The sequence below is a fragment of the Camelus bactrianus genome, chromosome 27 (genome assembly GCF_048773025.1).
Source record: "Camelus bactrianus isolate YW-2024 breed Bactrian camel chromosome 27, ASM4877302v1, whole genome shotgun sequence".
Lineage (NCBI taxonomy): Eukaryota > Metazoa > Chordata > Mammalia > Artiodactyla > Camelidae > Camelus > Camelus bactrianus.
In genome coordinates this window covers 28,818,515-28,843,692 of record NC_133565.1, presented here as the reverse complement: position 1 = coordinate 28,843,692, position 25,178 = coordinate 28,818,515, and the positions used below count along the sequence as shown (strand labels likewise).

The 25,178-nt window shown below is 50.7% G+C and overlaps 1 protein-coding gene across 8 annotated transcripts in view; it reads left to right on the top strand.

Annotated features, from left to right (window-relative positions):
- The window catches only part of IL16 (interleukin 16), a 101,729-nt gene that overhangs the window by 70,464 nt on the left and 6,087 nt on the right, over nt 1–25,178 (top strand). For 6 of the 8 annotated variants that reach the window (XM_074354264.1, XM_074354263.1, XM_074354262.1 and 3 more), the window contains 10 exons: nt 3,583–3,656; nt 4,215–4,431; nt 7,321–7,438; nt 9,016–9,148; nt 11,082–11,169; nt 13,321–13,799; nt 17,436–17,589; nt 20,074–21,163; nt 22,649–22,817; nt 25,025–25,126. In XM_074354264.1, the coding sequence (XP_074210365.1) occupies nt 3,583–3,656; nt 4,215–4,431; nt 7,321–7,438; nt 9,016–9,148; nt 11,082–11,169; nt 13,321–13,799; nt 17,436–17,589; nt 20,074–21,163; nt 22,649–22,817; nt 25,025–25,126 (2,624 nt within the window). Of the gene's footprint in view, nt 1–3,582; nt 3,657–4,214; nt 4,432–7,320; nt 7,439–9,015; nt 9,149–11,081; nt 11,170–13,320; nt 13,800–13,825; nt 14,995–17,435; nt 17,590–20,073; nt 21,164–22,648; nt 22,818–25,024; nt 25,127–25,178 lie in introns of those variants that run through there. The other 2 variants (XM_074354265.1, XM_074354268.1) reach the window with 2 other exon arrangements.

The following is a 25,178-nucleotide window of genomic DNA, read 5'->3' as shown; positions in this document are numbered from 1 at the left end:
TCGTGAAGGTTTCTGTTCTCAGTAAACTAGAGAAAGATGAATTACATAAAACAGTAGGTGGAGGAAGAGGAGGAAAAGGAAGGCCAACGAGGCTATTAAGGTTTTTACAGCGGAGTGGAGTGAGGTATCCAGGTGACCACTAGGTGGAGCTGTCCAGCAGGTGAATGAAAATTTGGGTCCCAGCTCGGGAAGGGAGCAAGGGTTAAATGTAGATTTTAGGGTTATAGCTGAAGTTATAGAGTGGATGAAGGAGGCAGGGAAGAGAGGAGAGAGAAGGGGGCTGAGGCACGGCTTGCCGGGAATAGCTAAATCCAGAGGCTCGCAGTGGAGCCATTGAGAGGAAGGAAGGAAAGGGGGATCAGAGCCTTGAGACTGTGTCCCGTCTGCTTTATTATCTCCTGTATTTCTCTGTTTTAATAAAAGGTGGAGGAGGAGTTGAAGTGGCAAGCAGAGAGAAGCCTGCCCAAGCCAAGCTTCCTTCTTTTTTTTTTTTTCTGGATGTTTGTTTCGCTTAGTTAATAGCCGTCGTAAAAAGTCAGTGAAAAGACACTCAGCTATTTTGCAATCCTTGATTCTAGCCTCGAATAATTGACCAAATTGCCTTTTGTAACTTCTTTCCAAAGTGAAGTTTTAGAATCCGTCCTTGAGTTCACGAGGAATATATCAGTTGCAACAAAAATTTGGTGTCCAGATCAAAGCTGATAATTTTTCATTTGTATGCCCCTTCCAAAAAAAAAGTGATTGTGTAAGATTTATTTGGAAAAACCAAGGCTGGTCAGCTTCCACCAGATATGGCTAAGGAAGGATAAAGACTCTCCCAGAGCCTGGAGTTGGGCTCCCGTGGCCCCGCTGGGCTGGACGTTCTCCTAACTTGAAGACTGAAAGTGCAGCCTCTTGTGTGATTAAGAACGGGTGTTTCTCACGTGTGTTCTGGGTAGAGGCTTCCTCCAGCATTTAGCTGTACTTTGATGAGTTTTTAATTTGTCCGTTTTTACTCCTCAACTTTGAATCATGTGAGGAAAAGGACTGATCCTTTCATTTCTCTCCTCTAGTTTTAGCAACTGAACATTAGATTAAGCTGATGGGAATATTTTTCTCACCCCTTTATTGTCAACACAGACATGTTGGATAAAATGGCATATCTGAACTGAAAAGAAAGACATGGAAATGCCCAGCTTCTAGGAAAGAAACAACTGTAACTCTAAGTGTGACATTCTCAGGAGGTGAGGATACAGTAGCACCTGGAGCTGCTCACAGGGCCTACGGCCCAGGGGCCGGGATTCGAATGCCCACACAGGGGCAGGAGAGGTGGCCTTGGCCCCCGGCCACCTCTGAGAACCTGCAGAGAGCCCTCATGCTGCAGAGCTGCTGTCGGGAAAGGCCAGCAGGCCAAGAGAAGCAAGGAGGAAACTTCACTTTGTCCGTGGCTCTTGGCTGGAGAAAAGACACCACCTTTAAGAGAAGGGAGCTCAGGACTTCCCAGGCTGAGGAGCTACTGTTAAAACTAGTTCTGAGCCAGTGACAACCCTGGATGCCCATTGGAAATAAAGGAAAAATTGTTCGGCAGCAACCTGAGGGGTATGGGAATTCTACAGAAAAACAAGCTCCCCTAGAAAATGAGTTGAAAATAAAGATTACAGTTGTTCAGCCATAAGGAGGAATGAAACCCTGCCATTTAGAACAGCATGGATGGACCCTGAGGGCATTATGCTAAGTGAGATAAGTCAGACAGAGAAAAACAAATACTACATGATCTCACTTATATGTGGAATTTAAAACATGGCCCCCCCCCCCCCGCCCCTGCATCTCATAGATAACAGAGAACAGATTGGTGGTTGCGAGAGGCAGGGGGCAGGGGCGAGCAACATAGGTGAAGGCGGTCAAAAGGTTTAAACCTCCAGATATAAAATATATGTCGTGGGGATATAATGTTAGCATGGTAACTACAGTTAATAATACTGTATTGTTATGTTCGAAAGTTGCTAAGAGAGTAGATCTTAAGAGTTCTCATCACAAGAAAAAAAACTTGTAACTATGTGTGGTGACTAAGATTAACTAGACTTACTGTGATCATTTCTCAATGTATAAGATCTTTTAAAAGATACAAGAAGGAATATAAAAACAACAAGGAAAGAATAGGACACAATGAAAAAATAGATGGATTTGAAAGTACCTTTTAGAAATTAAAAAAAAAGCAAAGTCATTGAAATTGAAAAAAAAAAAACAAAACCTCAACGGATGGGTTAAACAGCAGACTAAATGCAGGTGTCAGGAGAATCTGTGAACTGGAAATTATCCAGCAGGGCCACATAGGGCACTAGAGAAGCAAAAGATGAGTCCTGGAGAAACATGGAGACTAGGTTGAGAAGGTCCGAAATAATCGAATAAGAACTAGAAAGAAAGAAGAGAGTGAAGGAGGGGAAGCCATATCAATGAGGTCGTGGCTAAGAATTTTCCAGAGTTATCTTAAGGCGTGAACTTCAGTACGAGGAAGCACCCTGACGCTTCAGAGTGAAACTTCAGACTATCAGAGACAAAGGAAAAAATGTATTAAAAACAGCCTGAGAAAAAAGATGGAGTCTCTTCAATGGGACCATAATGAGGTGGCAGCGGATTCGCCATCAGCAATGAGACCAGAAACCCGGGGCAAAAATGACACTGGCCCCAGAACCTCCCGCACAGCGTGGAATACAGAGGAGGGGCTCCTGGCTTGTGTACTGAATGGATCGAATGAAAGGGAGAAGGTGGTTTTCCCTCCACAGAAGAATGGATTTCTGGATTCAGAAGAAAATTATTCTATTAGGTGTGTAGTGTTGTGAAGATAGGACTTGGAGTAAAAAGACCCACGCTCTAACTCTTTTTGCCAAATGACTGGACTTCCCTGAGCTCACTTTCTTCTTCCGCAAAATGGGGCCCACATTGCAGTCTGGAAACATGACATGCAAGCCACATTTACTGAGCACTTGGGAGGCCTCACCCAGAATTGGCCCTGGGGATCCAGCACCTGATATAACAAAGCCCCGTCCTGGGGAGCTGGCAGCCTAGGGGTCACAGGTCACGGGTTACCACCAGGTAGATGCTTGTGCCATGAGGTACGGAGGCAGCAGACTGAGCGATCAAGACGTGGTAGGTGAGGAAGGTGGGAGACGTACCTGTGCGTTGAGAAGGTGGCACGGAAACAAGGTGGAACTAGAAGCGTGTAGCTGCGTAGACCATGGTGGGGAAGGCCGGTGTATCGCATCCGGAAATGGTCCAGGGGAGTGAGTGGTGGGAGGGGCATGGAGGCAGGAGGGAAAGAGGTGAAGCCAAGAGATGGGCAGGGAGCCCATCAGGCCAGGCCTTGTGTGCCTGGCTGAGGACCCTGCATGTCTCTACGGAAGATAAGAGACACCGGAGAAGGCCCAGCACTGCAGCCCTGTCTGCTTCCCTGGGGGAGAGCCCTGAGTGAGAAAATGTTCTTTCCAGGGCTTCGTGCGTGGCACAGAAAGCGGGGCGGGGGGGGACACCGGAGTTCAAGGTAGGGAGAAGGGCCCCTGTTTGGGCAACACTCTTCTCAGCTACGGTTTCTCCCTGTCCTGATAGGTGATGAAATCCTGGAACTCAACGGTGAATCAATGGCTGGACTCACACATCAGGATGCTTTGCAGAAGTTCAAGGTGACCCTTTGTTATCAATATAGGGCCAAACTCTGGGGCCTTCACAAGGGACCCGAGCTCCCAGCATTCACTCCCCCTTCCTTCAAACTGACAAATTCAAAACATGGGATCCTTGCCAGGGTCACCCAGCTGATGCCGATCTTGACACAGTGTTTAAAAAAAAAAAGACCTTACTCAGAAAATAATAGTGTCATCAGGACCCTTGCCGGGAGATGTGTCAAACTATCTAAGGTTTATAGAACTGTTTTAAACTATTCTGGGTATTTGTATTACAATCTATTTGAAGTTTTTAAGACAATCACTAAAAGACATTTTGAGGCTCTGTTGAGTTCAATTCAAGACTCTGGCATGTATCTATGTCATATAAAGGGATGTCATATCTGCATACATACATGCAAATATATGTTATATATGTGTATGCAGACATTTACACACACACACACACACACACACACGGCTGCATTTCCTTAAAGTCTTCTCCTGCTATTCACAAAGGCCAATTTTCTTCACGTCCCGCTGCGCTGCTGCAGAAGGCTGTAGCCCCCTCTTTCCTTTCAGCAAGCCAAAAAGGGGCTCCTGACCCTCACGGTGAGAACCCGCCTGACGGCGCCCCCGTCCCTGGGCAGCCACCTGTCCCCGCCGCTGTGCCGCTCCCTGAGCTCCAGCACGTGTGTCACCAAGGACTGCGGCCCCTTGGTTCTGGACAGCCCGGAAGCTGCGGCCGGCACCGCCAAGCCCAGCTACAGAGTCATGGTAGAGGTGTCTCTGCAGAAAGGTAGGGGCGCTGCCTCCCGGGGGGACCTCCCCCCAGCCTCCCCCACCCTCTGACCGGGCCACACACACACACACACGCACACACACACACACACACACAGTTATAGCTCTACATCTAATCTGCTGGGAGATCTTGAGCAGGTCACGACGTCCCCTCTGGGACTCTTTTCCTTACTTGCGGCGGCGGAGGATCGAGGTTCTCTCAAGCTCAGACATCTGGGATCGACATCCAGTCCCTTCGCCAGCCCCCGGGGCTGCAGGTGGCCCGGCAGGCCCTCTCTGCCGTGTCCTGGAGGAGGAAGAGGCAGCTAGCACGCGGCTGGGCTCCCGCGGAGGGGCCAGAACAGATTCTGGGGGCGCAGGGAAGGCGGGTGTGGCTGCAGTGAGGTGGGCAGGGTGGGAAGTGATGTTGGAGCACTTGGCGGAGGCAGAGGGACAGACCAGGTGGGACTTTACAGCGCAGTTCTCTTCTAATCGCAGTTGGAAGCCCTTTAAGGATTCCTGAGAAGGGGAGTGACACGATCAGCATATGCTTTAAAAAAATCCCTCCCAGCTTTCCCTGTAGGGAATGGCCTACGTGTGACAAAACGGGAGGCTTGGTAACCAGTTGCAGCCACTGGGTCAGAGAGGATGGAGAGGTGGAGGTGGAGAGGGGTGGAGGGATTTGAGATACGTCGTAGAAGTGAATGAAGAGGGTGTATAATTAATTCCTTGCGTGGAGCTTTGTCTCCTGCATTTCTTGGCTCCCTGCTGGACTGCAGGCAACCTGAGGGTTAGACATCCCCGTGCCTCCAAGCCTGGCATGGTGCTTGGCACAAGTACCAGGCCCCTCCAGGTGTGTGCTGGCACCTGCCACCAGCTGTACCCAGGGCTCCCGCCGTGAGTCCCCTGAGCAGGCACGGGGCGGAGGGGCTGAATCACGGCTCTTCCTCTCCTTACTGGGCTCCGTGGGCCACTGGGCAGAGCCCTGGTCTCGGGTGGTGTTTCCTCTCATCAGCGGCATCAGAAATACGTTAGGCAGGGTTTTTGTTTGATTGCCGTGTGTAACACAGCGTCTTAATCTCTACCCCCAGAAATCGTGCTTCCGCAGTGTTAGGGGTGAGGCCCGCGAATCTCCAATTTATATAAGTTCCTGTGACAATTCTGATGCCCACTAGGCTGAAGAACTCTCACTCTGATCAGGAAACCTGGGCTCTGGAAACGGCTCTGACCTTTGTTTGTGGGCCACGTCACAACCCAAATTATGCGTCTGTCAAATAGGGTTGCTAACAGTTGCCCTGGCAACCCGCATGGGACTGCTGGCAGGACCAGTATCGGAAGGCGAAAACATTCATGAACTTCCTGAATGTGCTCCGTAAATCGTCATCGCCAGATGCAAACCATAAGAAGGTCTTTGTCCTATTCCCAGGCCATGCCATCTGGTCCTTCCTCCTGGCTGCCCCTCATTCTCCTGTCCTTTCAATGCTGGCAAACCCCAGACCCCACCTCTCCCACACACTCTGGGGGACCCATTCAGCCCATGACCCTAACACTACTTCCATGCTGATACTTTCAAACTGTAAGCTTCTGCCCTGCCTTCCCTGCTGGGTTCCAGATTCATCTACCCAACTATCTACTCTACATGTCCGCTTGGATATTTCATAGGCATCTCAAGAGTGACATGGGCAAAACCAGACATCTCGTCACCATCTTCATGATTCTGGTCCTCCACAGTCTTCCTGTTTTGGTAAATCACACTGTCATCCACCCAGTTATTCCAGCCAAAAAGTCTCTGAGTTCTTAAAGCCAAAAAAAACCAAAAAACAAAAAACAAAACTCCAAGTTATCTTAATTTTTATCAATGAAATCTCCATAGTTAGTCCACTAGCAAGTCTGTCTTCCAGGTACATTCCATGTATATCCATCTCTGCGTCTTCACTAGTGGTAAAGTTGAAGCCACCTGCTGGGTCAAAAATTGCCTCTTAACTTTTCTCCTTGTTCCCATTTTTTAAAGATGCCTTGTGTTTATTTGTTTATTTAAAGATGCCTTGTGTTTATATTTTATTTTTGTTTTTTCCTTAACGGAGGCACTGGGGATTGAACCCAGGGCCTCATACACACCAAGCACACACTCTATCACTGAGCTGCACCCTCCTACCCCATCTGTGTTCCCATTTTTGATCCCTTGTAGTTCTTTTCCCAGAAGCCAGCCCTATTTGTAAAAATAGAGGTTGGATCATTGTCATTTCCTGTTCAGCACTCTGATGGCATCCCTTCTCAGTACAGAATAGCATCCTTTCACCGATACATCCTTGTTGACAAGGTCCCGTTTAAGCTGACCCTTGCCTCCTTCTCCTAAATCATCTCGTACTACTGTCCCCATGACTGGCTACATTCTTGCCACACTGGCCTCCTTTTCCGTCCCACACAACATACATGCTTCTTCTTACCTTGGGCCTTTGCATTGGCTCTTTCCTCTTTTGGGAATGAACTGCCCCCATCACCACATCCCTGGTTTCTTTGTGTTGTATTTTAGCTTAAATACTGTCCACTCTGGGCTCTGAAGTGGCCATCCTGTTGTGTTCTAGTGCATTCCCCATTAATTCTCTGCATCATACTTACCACTCCTGACATCTTCCTTCCCTCAGTCCCTCCATCTCTCCCTCCCTTCCTTCCTTTTCTTTCCCTACTTGACCTTAGCATCCTTATCTGCCTGGGTCACCGTTACTGACCCTAGACTAGGAAAGACTGCTACTCACGTGGATGCTTCATCAACATGGGTGGAAAGAATGTCTTAGTAAATAGGGGGCACCCACTAACGCAGGACCGTGTTTGGGCATCGTGTAGACTAGTGCACACGTGGGAAAGCTCAGTCACAAGTCCCCCCACCGCATCCCGTTCTGCCTTCCAGAGGCTGGCGTTGGGCTGGGGATCGGCCTGTGCAGCGTCCCCTATTTCCAGTGCATCTCCGGCATCTTCGTTCATACCCTCTCTCCAGGATCTGTGGCGCATCTGGATGGACGGCTCCGGTATGTTCTGATTTCTGTTTTTGAAAAGACCCCTGATTTACAACAGAGGGAAGGAATCCCTTAGAGTGTCAGGAGACTGATTTGGAGCTGAGACATTTAGAATGATCCAGGCACGGCTCACAGCCTTGTTCCTCTAAGTGTGGTTCCTGGACCAGTGGCATTGCAATCACTTGGGAGTTCCTTAGAAATGCAGAATCTCAGGGCCCTCCCCTGACCCACTGAATCAGAATCTGCTTTTAACTAGATCCCTGGGGATATGTATGGTCACTGCAGTGTAAGAGGCATTGTCTCAGAGAATATCAGTCTGAAACGGAAAACATGAAATGAACACACTTTAATTCAGTCGTTAACTAACAGACTGTATAGTAACATAAATAGGAGCTTGGGTGAGATTTACCCGCGTGGTATGTAGGGAAAAAGAAGCTTGCTAAGCAGATCAGTGATATCAACTCAGTTTCTTGGTGGCATAAACAAAGTACTTTTAGGCATTCCACGTATATCTTTTTGTGAATAACTTCTAAGAGAAGTGAAAGTCTAAATTTTATTTCCAATAAGTGATCTGGATTTGGCAATAACATTTCATTCCAGTTTAACTTATTACAATCCTTTATTCTCACTCCAGCATTTATATATGGTGTGTCTTCTCTCACATAGCATCTGACACGCTGTATATCTCTGTGTTTCTCTCACATAGTGTATCTTCAAGTATGTCTTCTCTACTGGGTTTAGGTTTTAGTAAACCAGGAGAGTTTGGCCATATTTTAAAAGGTTTTCCTATAACTACAGTATATACAAGCCCTGCTTAGGATGGTATCTTGAAGGAGCTTCTGGATTAGAGATGGGTTTGCTGCTGTCGTAGGCAGGAGGGTGACAGCTGATTTGCCGAGTTGTTGTGCTGTTACCTGGGACAGGATCACAGAGTCGGAATGATTGCCTTAGTCAAACAAGGAGACTAGATTGTACAAATCCTCTATGTGTTGATGCAATCTTATCTTTTTACCATATATATATACACACACATATTTTTTTCTGTTTGGGTTGCCGATAACCCATTTCCTATCTTACAACAAGAATCAACCCCATCGCCTTCCCTCCTTCTTTCTTTTTTCTTTGCAAGAACCTCAACTGCTCCCTTGCCCAGTGATTTCTTTACCTTTCAGCCCGTCCCGCCCACCCTTCCACTTTGCCACCCTACCCATGGGGACGCTGAGGACCCAGGAGAGGACATGACTGGTTCAATTGTAGCTAATTGGTTAATCCATTAAATGGCTTAAACTATGCCCCCAATCTTGACTGAGCTGAGTTAAACAGAAAAGAGCAGAAAAAAGTGACCAACTTTTGTGACCGTTGCCCCACTCTGGGTCTGCGTCCCCATTTTGGCAGCAGAGGGGTGTGCGATGTGCTGCTTGGTTGGCTGTGTGCTAAGTCAGTCAGGAAGCTGGCTGAGGAGATCTACTTGTTGCGGTGAATTTTAGGTCTGATTACACAGCCCAGGAAGGGGTGGGACCTTAGGGAGGCAGCCGTGAACATGCCACACTGAGGAGCTTGCTGATGGCTTCCTGCTGATGCCTTTGCAGGTGTGGTGATGAGATTGTGGAGATCAACGATTCCCCAGTGCACTGCATGACACTCAATGAAGTCTATGCGATCCTGAGTCACTGCAGTCCGGGTCCAGTCCCCATCATTGTTAGCCGACATCCAGACCCACAGGTACCACCTGCTGGACATGCTCTTCTACCCAGGCCCACTCTTCCAGTACTCAGATTGGAATGAGAAATTATGAAAATAGAGACGTTGTTGACCAAGTGTGAACCCGAATTTCCGAGAAGCCACTCCACGTGTCTGCAGTACCAAGCATCTGCAGCAGAGGTCCTCTGACAAACTCCTAGATGAGGAGGTGATGGGCATTAGCTTAGGGAAGTGCTTGCAGCTGGGCTACAAGCTCTTGGACAGGAAAATAGGGACCCAGAGCTCCTACTAGCAGATAGAAGAGGTTAACTCATCCATGCTTCCAGTGGGTCCCCATTATGTAGCTGTCTGGAGCTGGGCATGGAGCATACAAGGAGAAGTGAGCTCCTAGCACACAGTCCTGTCCTCCAGAAGTTTACGCTCTTGATAGGAGACTGACATAGAAATAATTGCAATCCAGACTGGTAATGACTAGGAGAATACAGGGGTTACAGAAGGGAAGGTTACATAAAGCAAGAAATATCAGAAGTTAGTTTCCCCCACTACTCTGCATACCTCATGTAGATACAGTATTTGTCCTTTTGTGGCTGAGTTATTTCACTTAGCATAATGTCCTTAAGGCTCATCCATGTTGTAGCGTGTGCTAGAATTTCCTTCTTTCTTAAGGCTGAGTAAGATTCCATTGTATATGTATAACATATTTTGTTTATCCATTCATTTGTTGATGGACACTTGAATTGCTTCCACCTTTTGGCTACTGTGAATAATGCTGCTATGAACGTGGGTGTTCAAACATTTGTTCCTGCTTTCCATTCTTTTATATACACAGAAGTAGAATTACTGGATCATATGGTAATTCCATTTTTAATTTTTTGAGCAATTGTTATACTGTTTTCAGTAGTGACTGCACCATTTTACATTCCCACCAGCAGTGCAGAAATGTTTCAGTTTCTCCGTATCCTTATCAATACTTGTAATTTTCTGAGGTTATTTTGATAGTAGCCATCCTAATGGGTGTGAAGTGATATCTCATTGTGGTTTTGATTTGCATCACCCTAATGATTAGTTATGTTGAGCATCTTTTCATGTGCTTTTGCCCATTTATATATCTTCTTTGGAGAAATGAGAAATGTCTGTTTGAGTCCTTTGCCCATTTTTTAATTGGATGGTTTGTTTTTGTTGTTGCATTATAAGAGTCTGATTTGCAAATGTTTTCTCCCATTCCTTGAATTGCCTTTTCACTCTGTTGTCTTTTTCGTTGATCGAGACACAGAATATTTTCATTTTGATGCTGTCCAGTTGATCTGTTTTTTTTCTTTTGTTGCCTGTGCTTTTGGTGTCAAACAATTCATTTTTTTAAACCTTATGTTCTTACTGTGAAGTAGGTCCTATGATTGTTACTGTTTTACAGAAAAAAGAAATTGAGGTTTAGAAGGTTAAGCAACTTGTCCAAGTGTATGCAACTAGGAACTGGGGAACTGGGACTTGAACACAAGTCTGTTTGGCTCCAAGACTCACACTCTTAACTGTTACTCTCAGGTGATTAGTTACCTATGACAATAAAGTGGTGATGGTTATGGTTGTGATGTTGCTGTCCATGGTGGTGGTGGTAATGACAATGATGATGATGTCATGACATCATTGCAAGAATGGAATAGCTCCTAGAGGTAAACTCTGAAGTGGTAACTTTACCTGGAGTTTTGCAGCAAGTAGTGGAGAGAAGGTTGGAGAGTCAGAAACCCCTTTACTGACAGAGTAGGGACTTTACCTAGAAGATGCTAGGGAACCATTGATGCCGGCTATTTTTGGAAATTAAATTTGTCAGCGATTTGCAGAGTGGGTGTTGAAGGAAAGAAGGCAGAATGCAGGGGCCCAGCCTGGGAGCTGGTGCAGGACTCTGGTCCTCCCGCAGGAGTCTCCACGGTTTACTTGAGGAGGTGATGATATTCTCTAGGTCTCTGAGCAGCAACTCAAAGAAGCTGTGGCCCAGGCTGTGGAGAACATCAAGTTTGGAAAGGAGAGGCACCAGTGGAGTCTGGAAGGTAAGGAGATAGTGGACTTTCATTTGCAGTATCTTTGTCTTCTTAGAAATCTTTGAGTTTAGCCATTAATTCACCCTCTACCCCAGGAATACGTAATGGTCATCACAAATGAGCATGCTTTGTTGACCAGGGGCAAAAGCTAGGAGTCCACCAGCTACATTTGGCTCATTTTTTTTTGTTTGTTTGTTTGGGAGGCACAAGATTCTAAAATGGTCTGAATCTGAATTGCTTTAAATGAGCAACTCTCTCTAGTTCTTTGTGGTCTCCACCCTTCCCCATTATCTTCTACCACGTTGCCAGTCTCACAGTTGTCCCTGTAGGCATTTGAGATTTCAACCCCTAGCCCCAAATAATAGAATCTTTAGAAATAATGATATCTGTTAATAGAATTTCTAACATACATTCAGTTCTTATGATGTCAGACAATGGGCTAATTAATGCATCATTTCCCTGAACCTTCACATATAATTTTAATGCATATTTTTTAGGAAAAAGGGGGGCCCTGAGGGCTTCCTTACCCCAAATCACTCCACTTCGTGCACAGAGGGTCTGGGATGGGACCTGGGCTGGCTGACTTCCATGCACGGCTGTTAGGCGTTGGTCAGGTCTTCGTGGAACGTCCACACGATAGAACAACGTGCAACCATTAGCACTGATATTGACAAGGAGGTTAAATGGCGTGGAAAATGTTCAGAGAAAAGGACAGGACACAACATTGTATTTCAGTGATGTTCTGCCATTTGCACCCACTTAACATGCATATAGGCTCAAGAAAAGAACCCAGTGGAAAATTTTTTTGGCAAAGGTTATCTCTGGCTGATAGGCTGCAGGTGAATTTTTACTTTTATTTCTTTCTTGTGGCTGACTTTTCTCTAACAAAGATGCATTATTTTATGATCAGGAAAAAGCAAAAGAAAACATTTTTTTAAAGAGGATTTGAATTCTGAGCTCGGCTGGCTTTGGTTCTCTCCTGAGGTCCAAGGTGCTCCCTCATGGAGCTCCCGGGCTCTCCTGGCCTCGCAGAATGAGCTGGAGTTTGAGCAATTCTTTTTATGTTGCACATTTTACTTTGTTTTCAAGTTACATTTTGAGAAAAGGTCATTTTCCCCCCTCAGCGGTATTCCTTGTGATGCACAGTGTCTAAACCATAAACCACGTCCGAGCAGATCCCAGTTCTCCAGCTGTTGGCTTCGGTTTCTTGGTGAGGCTCGGCCTCAGTCAACTCCCACTGCTTTGAGCTGGGATTCTAGGAAAGGAGCATCTTCCACAGTTTGCTGCTAGAGAGAAGGGCGTCTGGGGTGGGGGGGTTGGCCCTGGTGCTGCGAATATGGGGTGGGGGGTGGCGAGGGGTTGAGAACCAGGAAGAAGAGCTGACTAGGGAGAGAAAAGAAAGAGGGCACGCTGGCTAGCAAACAATGGTTTTCTGGCCTCGCATCACCCTCATTTCTGGAAAGAATTGTAACCTCTTGGTATGAGGCTCAAAGCACCTTCACCAGCATTTTCTCTTTGATGTTGAGCTTCAAAATGCCCGGTGACCCTGGAATTATGATCTCCATTTTACAGATGAGGAAATGGAGTGTTAGAGGTTGGGTCCCCAGGAGGCCGACTCTGAGATGGCTATTAGCATGTAGGATGTTCATTCAGAAGCAGCCTGTGGACCCACACCTGTGAAAGGGACCCACCCAGTAGCAGGCTGGGCAGAGGGACCAGTCGAGCTGAGATGATACCAAGCAGCTTCAGCCAACCCCTGGAGCTCAAATGGCCCATCAGAGCTGTCCTGTTGGCAGAGATGACTGGGCCTCTCCAGCCCCATCTCCATCCGTTATTGGAGACTAGCTACCCCTCGGGTGAGGCGGTTCCTGGAGGGGCTGACAGCTGCAGGCCATCTGCCACCCGCACTCTGCTGGGACCTCAAGCCCTGCCTTGAAGGGCACTTCAGGGGGTGCATCTCAGTATCCGTCACATGGAGACTCAGAAAGTTTAAATTATTTTCCCAACCTAAAGGCATCCTTGGGCACCAGCCCCCAGGCTGCTGAGCTCCAAACCAAAGTGATCTCCGATGGGAAGCAGACAGTCTGGGCGAGCGGTGTGCTGCCCATGGCAGTCGTGAGCCAGGCCGGGGCTGGAGGTTCCCTTGTGCTTCTGATGCAGGTGTCAAAAGGCTGGAGAGCAGCTGGCACGGGCGGCCGACCTTGGAGAAGGAGCGGGAGAAGAACTCGGCACCCCCGCATCGCAGGGCTCAGAAGGTCATGATTCGCTCCAGCAGCGACAGCAGCTACGTGTCGGGGTCCCCGGGGGGGAGTCCCAGCAGCGGTGGAGAGCAGCCGCCCTCTGACCTGGAAGTCAGCGCACACAGCCCCAGCCTGCCCCTGCGGCAGGAGCCAGGGGTGCCCCCCGTGACATCATCCAGGCCAGCCCAGGAGAGCCCACCCCTCCCTGAGGGCCGGGGCGGTCACCCGCCACTGAGGCTGAAGAAATCCTTCGAGATTTTGGTGAGAAAGCCTACGTCCTCGAAACCCAAGCCTCCACCCAGAAAATACTTCAAAAGTGACAGCGACACTCAGAAGAGTCTAGAAGGGAGAGGGGACTCCCTGTGCCCTTCTGGGCACACCTTGCCCACCTGTGGCCCGGTAAGAGAGGTGATGGGCTGAGTGTTCTTCCACACCGGCCCGGACCGTTTCGAGCGTTAGCAGAGGGTTAGCTGTGGGCAAAAGGGTTTCTCCTGCTCCAGCCGAGAGGCGGGGCTCGGCTCACGCTTACGGCTGACCTCGTGCAGGAAGATGGGCTTGCTGCTTGGTGCCTCTCACTGCAGCCCCGGTCTTGCTGATAGGTTTCTGGGTTCCCATCCGTAACACACTGGAATTTAAGGTTGCTTTTACAAGCTCTCTGCACCTCAGTTTCCTTACCTGTTAATTGGGGCTAAATGTAGTGGCTCCCTCCAAGGGCTGGTGTGAGGATTAAAGGGAACCAGCCAAGTGAATGCCCAACAGAATCTCAGGCATAATGGTGTCCGCTGCAATGGCCGTCCCTCTGTCACACCCCGGCAGACCTTGGTTTCCCTTCTCTGCAGCCCCGTCGCCCTCCCGTACAGGAGGGAAGGCTGCTGGCCCAGCAGCTGCTGCATCCCAGGGCCGTTTTCATGCCCAGTGCTGCGCTGAGCCCTTCCTGTGCTCTGTCCCAGTTGAGCCTCACAGCCGCCTGGGGATGAGGGTCCCATTCACGCAAAGAGGGAGCCGAGGGACTTGCCGAGGTTCACATGGCCAGTGGGCCGCTTCGTCACTAGGCTGCGCTGTCTTTCATGTCCTCACTCCGGCGGCTGCGTTCCGGGGCAGGCGGAACCGGGGCCTCTGGAAATCCCCTCTAGCAGTCTGTATGAGGGTTGGCAAACTTCAGGAGGAGTAAGAAAACCCAGGGAGGAAGGCGTTGAGTAGGAGGGGCGGCAGTGAAGGGGAAACCAGGGTACCAAAAAGGAAATACAGTTTTGCAGAGCCGACAGGATGTGGCTGGTTAGCAACTCACAATGGAGTTGGCAAGGTGGTTCCCCCTCTGCTCCTGTAAGCAAACATTTCATTTTCCTTCAAGCCTGAGACCTGTAAGTCCAGGAGGGCATTTAGGAACAGAGAGGCTGAGAAGCCAGGCTTTTTACTTTGTTCCTGGAGCCCCAGTACAGGAGTGGATTTGCCAGGGCAGGTCTTTGGGGCCCACTAGGGCTGCCGGGTGATGCCCTTGGGCCATCTGGCCAGGTTGGGCCAGATCTGGGGCAGGCATTCTCCCCCCTAGCTGAGGCTGCTGGAGGAGGAAGCGGGATTTCTGCAGGCAAGACAGGTAAGGAGCTTGGTTGCAGGCAGAAGTCCCTGGTCTTTGCCGCCCTGTGCTGCCCCTGCAGCATCCGTCCCTCCTGCCCGCATCCTCTCGCTTTCTGCAGCTGCGGTTCTCTGTCCCTCCATGTTTTCCCCTGTGGCCCACAGACCCTTCCACAGCCTTTTACAAAAGCACAACCAACACCACATTATTTTACTGGGCGTTGGGGAGTACAGGGAAAGGATTACAGCACAAGAAAAACAGGAGGCTGTTTGCTACATGTCATTCTTAAAATCTCCCCCACCATTCCTGGGCATTTCTCACTGGGTGTTTTTCTCCTTGGCCCCAGTGAATAATATCTCCCCATCCCTCCCTCCCTCCCTCCCTCCCTCCCTCCACCACTTACTTCCTTCTCCTCCTCCTCCTTCTCTCTCTCTCTCTCTCTGTCCCCTACCCTCTGTCTCCCCCAGTCTTTTCTCTCCAGAGTCCCAAGACCCTTCTCAAGTGTCTGTGACAACCCTAAATCCTTCCCGTCTGCTATAACTCAAGGGGACCAACTCCCCAACCAAAATGACCTTTGGGATATCATCTTCAACAAAAGACTAGTTTTCTCCCTTATAGAAAATGAGCTCAAACCATCACTTGTGACTGAAAAAAAAAACAAAAAAACAAAAACCCCACAAAACACTTTATCTCTCATGTCCACAGGTCTGTCTGCCTTCCTTCTTTCCCTTCTCCCTCTCTCATTCACCAAGCACTGCGCAGGAAACACAACTTAAAGAAAAAAATCAAGTAAAATCAAATTTATTCTAGGAGCTAATTTAAAAAATACAGAACACCTCTCATGAAGAGGATACATCATCACGTGTGTTGATGAAAAGACAAAACACATCTGTATCTGTTCCAAGATGCAAAGTTGCTATCGCTACTGTGCTTGGTACCAAGAGCATCGGTCTGTGAAAGTGTCAGCAATTCACGGATGTGGACAGATGTCACCTTACAGAGCTCCCAACTGGGTGAAATTAAGTCAGCTACATGCCTTTTTTTTTTTTCCTCCTGCTGTTGAGTGTCTTAGATGCCATCGCTCTATTATTTTCAGCTTCTAATGTCACGGCCACATCTTGCTTTTTCAGCAGGAAACACAATGATTCCGTTGAGTTGGCTGGTCTTTCAGTGTTTCTAAAACCCTCCCCTAGAACTCAGTTCTACCGTAGGGACCTTGCGCTGGGGCAGCGCTTTGTGAACACATTCCTAACTTTTGTAGAACGTTCATTCCTAAAGAAGGTCTATTGTCAATGTAGGTATTAAATCTCAGGCCACGGACGTCTTCCATTTCTGTTTTAGTTCCAAGTGATGCATTCTTCCTACCTTCCTTCCTTCCTTCCTATCTTCCTATCTTCCTTCCTCCTTGGGAGGAAGCCCACAGCTTTGCTGAAGAGCCAGCCCATCGCTCCATCTGACACTGCAGCGAGCAGAGCGGGGAGGCCAGCGCAGCCGGGCAGGGCGCCCCCCTTGCAGACAGTCACACAGAGGCGGCATCACTTGGATGACGCCTGCCTTCGCCTTTGTTTTCCTGGGTTGGTGTCGCGCTTCCTCCTTCCACCGTGTGTGTCTGTGTCTCTGGAACACTCTTTCCCGGCTTCTCCACCTGGAGAATTCTTACCCTTTGCTCAAGCACCGGACAAACGGCACTTCTCTCAGGAAGCCTTCTGCACGGCCCTGGGGCGGAACCAGTTCTGGTTGCTTCCTCTGGGCCCGGGCGGCACCTCCTTCATGCTGTATGAAAACCCAGATTCTAGCCAAGCATCATGCAGTTACTTGCTGTCTGGTCCAGCTCGTCTCCAGGCTGTTTTGTGAAGGAGCCTGAGACGGCGTCTGGGCCCGGCAGGGACCCCTGCTGCCCAAGGTTGAGGACGTCACCTAGGGGCTGCAAAGGGAAGCGGGGGGCCCCGTCCTGAGCACTTGTCAGCCTTCACAGCTTCCGAAATAACTGAATAATGCAGAACAATGTAGAAAGCAACTAACACAGTTTCCTCTGAGTATTCTGACCTTAGCTGAGCGAAGACTTGAGGGCGGTTCTTTGCCTACTGGTTTCTACCCTGTGCTGTCCCCACCTGGGACAGGTGGCTTGCCAGGTTGCCATGGTAAATGAGGAAGTGTCGGCCCCCTTACACACTCCTAAGCCTCTTCTCCCAATCACAGGGAGCCCGGGGTCCTCACAGATGTCCACCGGATGAGCCCGTGTTCTGGACACTAGCTCTTGGAAGCAGAGGGATGCCCAGGAGGGGCGGGCTCCCTGGATCAGTGATGCAGTCCACACGGTGGAGGAGAGGACCCTCCTGGCAGGGCTGAGCTTCTCACTAAAGTGGTTCCTGCTGGCGCTTCTGTCACAGCCAAAGCGTGCCTTGCCTTCATAGCTGGAGGCCACCATTTTGACACGGTCTCGCTTCCTGTTTACACCACAGGAAGCCAGAGAGCTACCTCCGCCACTGCCTCTGCAGGAAGACACAGCAGGGAGAGCCCCGCGCGCCGCTGCCTGCTGCCCAGGACCTGCTGCAGCTGGCCCGCAGACGACATCCTCCTCAGAGGGCCAGCCGGCCAGGAGAGGAGCCAGCCCGGGTAGGCTTCCATTTCCATCTTCCGAAAGGAAGGACCTTCCAGATAAAGGTCCAGTGATAAGGGGGGGATGTGCGTTTTTCCAGAGCACTGGAGGGTTCTGCGCACCTCGACAGCTGGCCTTGGGCTAATGAACCGTCAGGCGTCCCTGGAGGCGGCAGGGCAGCAGGGCAGTGGGGGTGCTGTCCAGGGTGGGAGCCTCCTGGTTGGATGAGTGCCTGAGGAACGCAGGCAGATAGTCAGCTGGAGAATGGAGACCTTGGGAAAAGGTTCAAGACCTCCCACCCAACCATAGTAGGTGGCCACTGCCTCTAGGGGGACAACATTCTAGCAAGCTGCAGTCAGTACTTCCAAGTCTGGGGACGCAGGCTCAGAGAGAATGCATGGGATGTTGTAGGCGATCACGGCCTCATGTAGAGGGGGTGGAAGGGCTGTGCCCACGTGGTGCCCTGGAAATGCTGAGATGAGTTGAATGCGTAGAGGTTTGCTAGAAAGACCATCAGATTCGGGGTCAGGAAGACCAGGGTAGGAAACCTGGCTCTGCCCTTTACAAATGTGATTCTGGGTGACTTTCGTTGCTTTTCTGAGCCTTGATTCACTCACCAGCAAGGGGTGGGAAATCCCATAGAATCCCAACATGTGATTCAATTTAGCAAGCGCGTATTGAATGCTGGCTTCTTGAAGCCCTGTGCTAGGTTCTTGGGAAGGAGGGAAGGAGGAGAGGAGGGTGGGAGGGAAAAAGGGAGAGAGGGAGTAAGAATGAGAGAGAAAACAGACCAGTTCCTGCCATCAGGGAGCTCCCAGGAGTGGCAGAGCAATACATATGGGGCTACAAACCATACGCCCATTTGAGAAACATTATGTGATAAGTACATGAAAGGTTATTGGAGGGTTAAGGGACGTTTTGAATGGAAATACCTGGCACATCTCACCCAGAGCAGATGCCCTAATATTGGAGGCTCCGCCTCCTCCCCTCTCCCGTCCCTTAGTCATCCCAATTGAGGAACACACCAGGAAACGCCCTGGTGTTCTACTGGCAAGAGGTCCTCACCCCAGTCCGCAAAGGCCTCGCCTGTAGAATGTCTGACTACAGTCTTACAACAGAGAGCAGTGTGTAAATTCAGAACCAGACTGAGAGGGCAGGACTTCCTTGCTAAAGCCCTGGATTCAGCAGTCACCACCCCAGTTTTTGGGATCATGTGGAAGTTCTCTTTGGTATCTTCAAGGCTTAATGCTCTGCATGGTCTGCATCCTTCGAGGCCTGGCATTGAGGCAGGAGGCAGGAGGAATCGGTCCTCCTTGTCCTGGGTTGCTTCTGTTACCAAGCATCCCCCAGAGTATGGAGCCAGAGCAGCATTCTTTTAACCAGGGAGAGATCAAACCTGGGGGTAACTGAAGAGTCACACATCCACTTGGGTTCTCGGCTGTGCAGGGCTTGGGGGCCGGCCTCCCTCTGTCTCTGGGAAAGAATCAGGGACAGAGTCTCCTTTGTTCTGGCTTGTTCAAGGCTGGCTTCCAAGAAAGACCTCACACGCTGTGCCCTTGGTGAGGGGCTGAACTTGGCAGGGCATGGCTGACAGAGCAAGTTGGAATGACCCAATGCCAGTGCCCTGGCTGCATCTCAGGTGTATTAAATCAGAACCTGGGGCAGCCATCAGTGCTTTTGTAGACCCTCCAGATTCCAGTGTGCAGCCAAGTTTGGGAGTCATTGTCACAAAGCTCCCTTCTGCCTGGAACCCTCTCATTGCCTCATCAAGCAGCGGGGACACGCCTTTGCTGAGCAAAGGCGTTAATTACCTTCGAGTAGGGAGAGTAGCGAGCTCACGTGACTTCGGGGGCCAGGCACATGCTTCCATGTGTGAAATGCTGACCTGGTAAGAAAGGGGGTTCTTACTGCCTTGAGTGGGGTGCGCCCCATCTGAAGGGGCGCATGTCCACATTGCTTGTTAATGACATGGATGGTCCAAACCAAATATGGCTGCCGGTTCATAACCTTTGGCTTGAAAGTTTAAAAAGTAAGAATCTACTTTGGCTTTTAACGTTTTAATGAGTTATCTAAAAGGCTACTTGGTACAGTGGAAAGGACGCGAAAGTAGGGGAATCAGGATACATGGGGTCTTTCCCTGGCTTGGCCATCAGATGACCGCTTTCCCTTCTGAATGTTGGATTCCTCAGTTATACGATGCCAGAGATCAGACTAGAGATTCTGTGCGAACTCTTCTAGTTCTGAAGCGCTAGGAGGCTGTGGCGCTAACTCTCAGCTCTGGCCCTAACTCTCAGCTCTGGCCCTCTGGCTCTGCGACCCTGCCTGTTTGCACTGCAGCCAGGTAATGGCACCTAGGGTAGTAGCTCACCCAGCCAGGGGTCCCCCACTTCTGCTCACCTCCTTCTCGGGAATCCTCCTCGCTGGTCATCTTTGAAGCGGGAACTTAGGCAGAAAGCTCGCAGTCAGATGTAATGCACAACTTTGACCTTTCTGCTCCCTAGTGACACAAACGTCCCCAATAAAACACCCGTTGCTTAAGAGGCAGGCTCGGATGGACTGTAGCCTGGACACCACAGCCGAAGACCCTTGGGTAAGAATTTCTGACTGCATCAAAAATCTCTTTAGCCCCATCATGAGTGAGAGTCACGTGCCTCTACAGCCCAGCGTCAGACTGGGTGAAGACATTGGGACTCAGGGCCACCCAGATGGGACTGCACCAAAGCTGGATGCCACCAGTGGTGTCGCCCAAGTATGCAAGTCGGCAGACAGCAGCACTGTGAAGAAGGGGCCTCCGGTGGCCCCCAAGCCAGCTTGGTTTCGCCAAAGCTTGAAAGGTTTGCGGAATCGTGCTCCAGACCCCAGGCGGCTGCCGGAGGCCGCCTCCTCCACCCAGCCAACACCCGCTTCCAGGGAGCCCCTGGGGCCACCCATGCGGGCCTCCTCCTCCATCAAGCAGAGAATCAGCTCCTTTGAAACCTTTGGCTCCTCCTCTCAGCTGCCTGACAGAGGAGCCCAGAGACTGAGCCTCCAGCCCTCCAGTTCCCTGGGGGAGGCAGCCAAACCTCCCGGGAAGCAAGATGGAGGACCGGCTTCTGGTCTCTTGGGACGAGAAGCTCCCCACTCCGTGGAGCAGCGGCTGGAGCCGGAGCAGCCGCCACGGGCCTCCCCCACCACCCCGGAGGCCAGCGACCCGGGTGTGTCGGGGACCCCTCCTTCAGGACCGCAGCCCAGTCAGAAAACCCTTCCCCCGGACCCCGACCCTGTCTCGAGGCTGCTCTCCACGCAGACCGAGGAGCCTCGAGGCCCCGTGGTCAAGATACCGAGCCAGCGGGCACGGAGCTTCCCCCTGAGCAGGACCCAGTCCTGCGAGATGAAGCCTCTGGATGAAAAGACCAGTAAACTCTACTCCATCAGCAGCCAGGTGTCATCGGCGGTCATGAAGTCCCTGCTGTGCCTTCCGTCTTCAGTCTCCTGCGGCCAGACTCCCTGCAGCCCCAAGGAAGGGGCATCGCCACCGCTTGCGTCCAGGGAAGACCCCGCAGCAAATGGTTCTACTGAAACTCCTGCCTCGGACACGGGGTTCTCGCTCAAGTGAGTGTCTCCTCCCAGTGTCCACCTTCCTCGTCTTTCTTTCTCTTATAATCCTATGTATCTTTTACAAAAGTTTCTCAGGGATGCTAAAGGATTGTTCCATGGTTCTTTATTGTGCATGTGTGTGTGTTACACATCTGTGTTTTGTATTAAGGAGGGGTTTTCACAACACCTGGCTTTGGGAGGGGTGGGAGGTTGGGGGACAGAACTGGTCCCCTGGTGAATTGCCCATGCATATTCGGAACTAATGCACCCTGGACGTGTCCTGCCATTGCTCAGGAAGACCAGACGGAGGCCAGGAGACAATCCACTGAGGGTTCCTGCTGCCTCCCACCCCCCGCAAAGGAATCCACTTGTACTCTGCATGTGGGTTCAGGCCCCTGGACTGGGCCCCAGTCCCAGCTCCGGCACTGACGCCCTGACCACGAGCTGGTTCCTTCCACACTCACCTTCAGTTTCTCCTAAAGTTGAAATCAGGAGCTGGGCGAGCCCTGCTCCCCAAAACTAGGGGGCTCCCAACGACGCCTCAGAGCTCCTGCTGCAGGGCTGGGGTTTAGTCTTCCCTCTTTAAGCAGAACAATTCTGAGTTTATCACTTTTGTTTATTGTTCTTATGCTGCTGAGAAATGCTTTAGGCCCACTGACCCAGATACCCCATGAGGTTCCAGCGACCTTGAGGGAACAGGAAAGCTCTGCCAGGACGCGCCCGGAGCGGGGGCCGAAGGGCCAGCCCAACACACGCGTAGCTCGTTGGGGTCGGTCAGCCGGAGAATCGCGCCCCTTAGCTTCTAACATGGCTCTTTCTGGCTAAGAGTCTGTTCCCCTGCTGGAACTGGGGGGCTCACCATTAGAATTTACTGCTTTGAGGCCCCCTTCACCTGCCTGTCAGTCAGAGGGAGGAATAATTCCTACTACTGAAACCACAGTTTCATGCAAAATAAGAAGTGTCATTACACACAGCAGCTATGGGTACCAACATGGGCTCAAAAGAAAAAGGACGGCCAGTTACTGGCTGCGTGGGCACTAGGTGTAGTGATAAGGTGCTAATAAGGTAGGCTGAGCAGGTGCTGGCAACACCTGTGAAGGAGGCCGAGTGAGTGTGTGTCTGAAAGGACACCAGTCGTGGTGACCATCTAGGTGTGGGGCCTGCGGGTGACTGTGGCATGAGTGCAGGTAGGTCCAAAGTATCCGCTGTTCTCTTGGGTGAGGTGTCAAGGTTTAGAGCACGGACTTTGGTGTCAGACACACCATGATCTGGGATTCCCAGATCTCAGCATTTCAGAGCCTTGGGATTATAGATAAGATATTTACCCTCCCTGAGCCTCAATTTCCTCATCTCTGGAGTGCAGGGATGCTGATAGCTACTTGTGGTTTGTTGCACCAGATAATAGAATGCACATCGGTGCTCAGCACCAGGCCTGGAATGAAGTAATTGTGCAAGAGATGTCAGCTCTTATTAATATCATGACTCTTCTCCCTGTGAAAGCCTCTCGGAGCTGAGAGAATACACAGAGGGTCTCAGTGAGCCCACGGACGCCGACGACTGGGACCACTGCACCTCTCAGTCCGGCCAATCAGTTATCTCCCTGCTGAGCTCCGAGGAATTAAAGAAGCTCATGGAGGAAGTGAAGGTTCTGGACGAGGCGACGTTAAAGGTAGGTTTCTTTATAGAGACGAAGGTCTGGCTGTGAGCGGTGTGGTCGTCTCAGCTAGGCCGGAGGGGGAGCCGCTCAGGTGGCCCCGGGCTCCTCAAGGTCTAGAAGGCAGCTCCCAGGGGCTGACACCAGACCCAGGTGTGTGTGTCCTGCCTGGGGCAGAGGACCACAGGAAGACCTTCCACTGCAGGGAGCTTTGGAGCTCAGGAAGTGCTTTCAATCATTAACTTATTGTATCTTCGTGACGATTTTATAAATGAGACAGGTGAGGCTCAAGGTCCCAGAGCCGGCATTTTCTGTCTCCACGTTCAGCGCTATTCCCGCATCCCAGGGGCTGCCGGCCTGGCGTGTGTCTCCGGGAGATGCTGCGTGGGAGCACGCTGTCCGCTGTAAGCAGCATGGTTCTGAGCTCTCGTCTGGGGACTTGCCCTGCATTCTGAGAAGTGACTGATCCCAGGGCTCACAAGGGCTCCTACACTTCAGTCAAGTCATTCTGAAAGTCCCACTTCCTCTTTGCATTCTGAGCATGACCCAAAGGTGCGCGGAAAGGAAGTGGCCAGGCAGAGCTGGGGCCTGTTCAGCTCAGGCGAGCGCAGGCTCACAGGCCTTGCACCCACCTGGGCCGCCCTGGGTCCGTGCAGCCTTTCTGCACTGGAATCATCCAGACTGGGATGAGAGGATAAGGGGCCACCATCGCTGGGATCCCCTAGGTCAAGGTTGTGGGCACCTGAGGAACACAGGGTGCTCTGGGCCAGGAGTCCTCCTCCGTGGCTCTCACTCATCACCTGTGCCCTGGGACCATTGTCCCCAGGGCCTGATTCGAACAGGATAACAGAGGCAGAAGTGCTTGTATCAAACACAAAGGGCCATCCTGCCTGCCGTGTTCCTGGGAGGATATTTGCTTTCCAACTTGACAGAGGCCTCGTACAGGACAAGTCAGCTGATACTTGGGCAGAAGTTGGGGGATCTGGGCCGGAGCTGGGGTGAGGCGGGGGCAGCGGGGTCTGCTCTTTCCTCCTCCTTCCTGGGTCTTGGGGCCACCAGGTCAGAGGAGCAGAGGGCCAGCTGCACCACGGGTGCTCTGGTGCTGTCAGAGCAGGGGGAGTCGTTGACATAAGGTTATTCCCTAGCGCCAAGGCACAAACAAGGCCCGCGAGCCTGCAGGGATGTTTTATTTGGTCTGCGTGGTGATTTGTAAAACATTATTATATTCTTTTTTTTTTTAATTTGAAGTATAGTTGATTTACAATGTTGTGTTGGTCTCTGGTGCACAGCATTGTGATTCAGTTATACATGTGTGTATATATATATTCTTTTTCATATTATTTTCATTGTAAGTATTGAAGTCATCTTCTATTACAAGATACTGAATAAAAATTATTATATTCTAAATATTACAAAACCTGAATCAAAGCCTGGGTTTCTGGCTTCTCTGTCTTTATCAAGGGAACACTGTGTTGGCACTGGGTCCGCATTCCTATGTAGCAGCGGGCCCATCTGAGCAGGAGCCGTGCTCTCCAGTTCCTTGCAGTCCCCGTCACTCCTAAATGCCTCACGTCTGCCCATTTTGCTCATTGACGGCGTCTGCCTGGGCCCTGCACGCATTTGCGTTTGAGAGCCCTGATCGTGACCAGAATGAGGGTCTGTGACTTTAGTTAGACAGCCTGGAGGGACGGTTCTGGCTCCAGGTGAGCCATGTCCAGGCCGGGAAGTACTGTGTGTGCCCAGGGGTGTGTGTGTGTGTGTGTTCTGGGTAGTGCTGCTGCTGTGTTCCACGGAGCAGCAGGGGGAGGCAAGGAGCAACCGACTTCTGCAAGGCGGAGCCCTGGGCTTGCTGACCCGGAGTCCCACGGGCTGGCCTCATAGCGTCCCCCACTGAAGCAGCCCCGCTGTCTTATCCCGCATGCTGGGGTTTCCAGCGGACTTCGTAGCACCCAAGTGCAAACGTGGGGGAAGCTGCGGCGAGTAGGAGAGGAAAAGAGCCCTACTTGTTGCTTCAAACACATCCTTTCCTTCTGAGCTACCCATGACTCTGGAAAGTGTAGTCCTCTCTTTGCAGATGATGAAACGGGTCGGAGGAGGTGACATAACCCAGAGCGTGGCTGAACTGGGGTTTGAGATCAGAGCAGCCTGATGTGAGAACACTTGTTAAATTGTTCATGCTGTTGCAGTAGAAGTTTGTTTAATACATGTTTTTCCTTCTGCAGCAACTAGACAGCATCCATGTCACCATCCTACACAAGGAGGAAGGCGCTGGCCTTGGGTTCAGCTTGGCAGGGGGAGCAGATCTGGAAAACAAGGTGATCACGGTGAGTGGCTCAGCCCTGGGGGCACAGCAGAGCCAGAGGCAGTGGCCCTGCG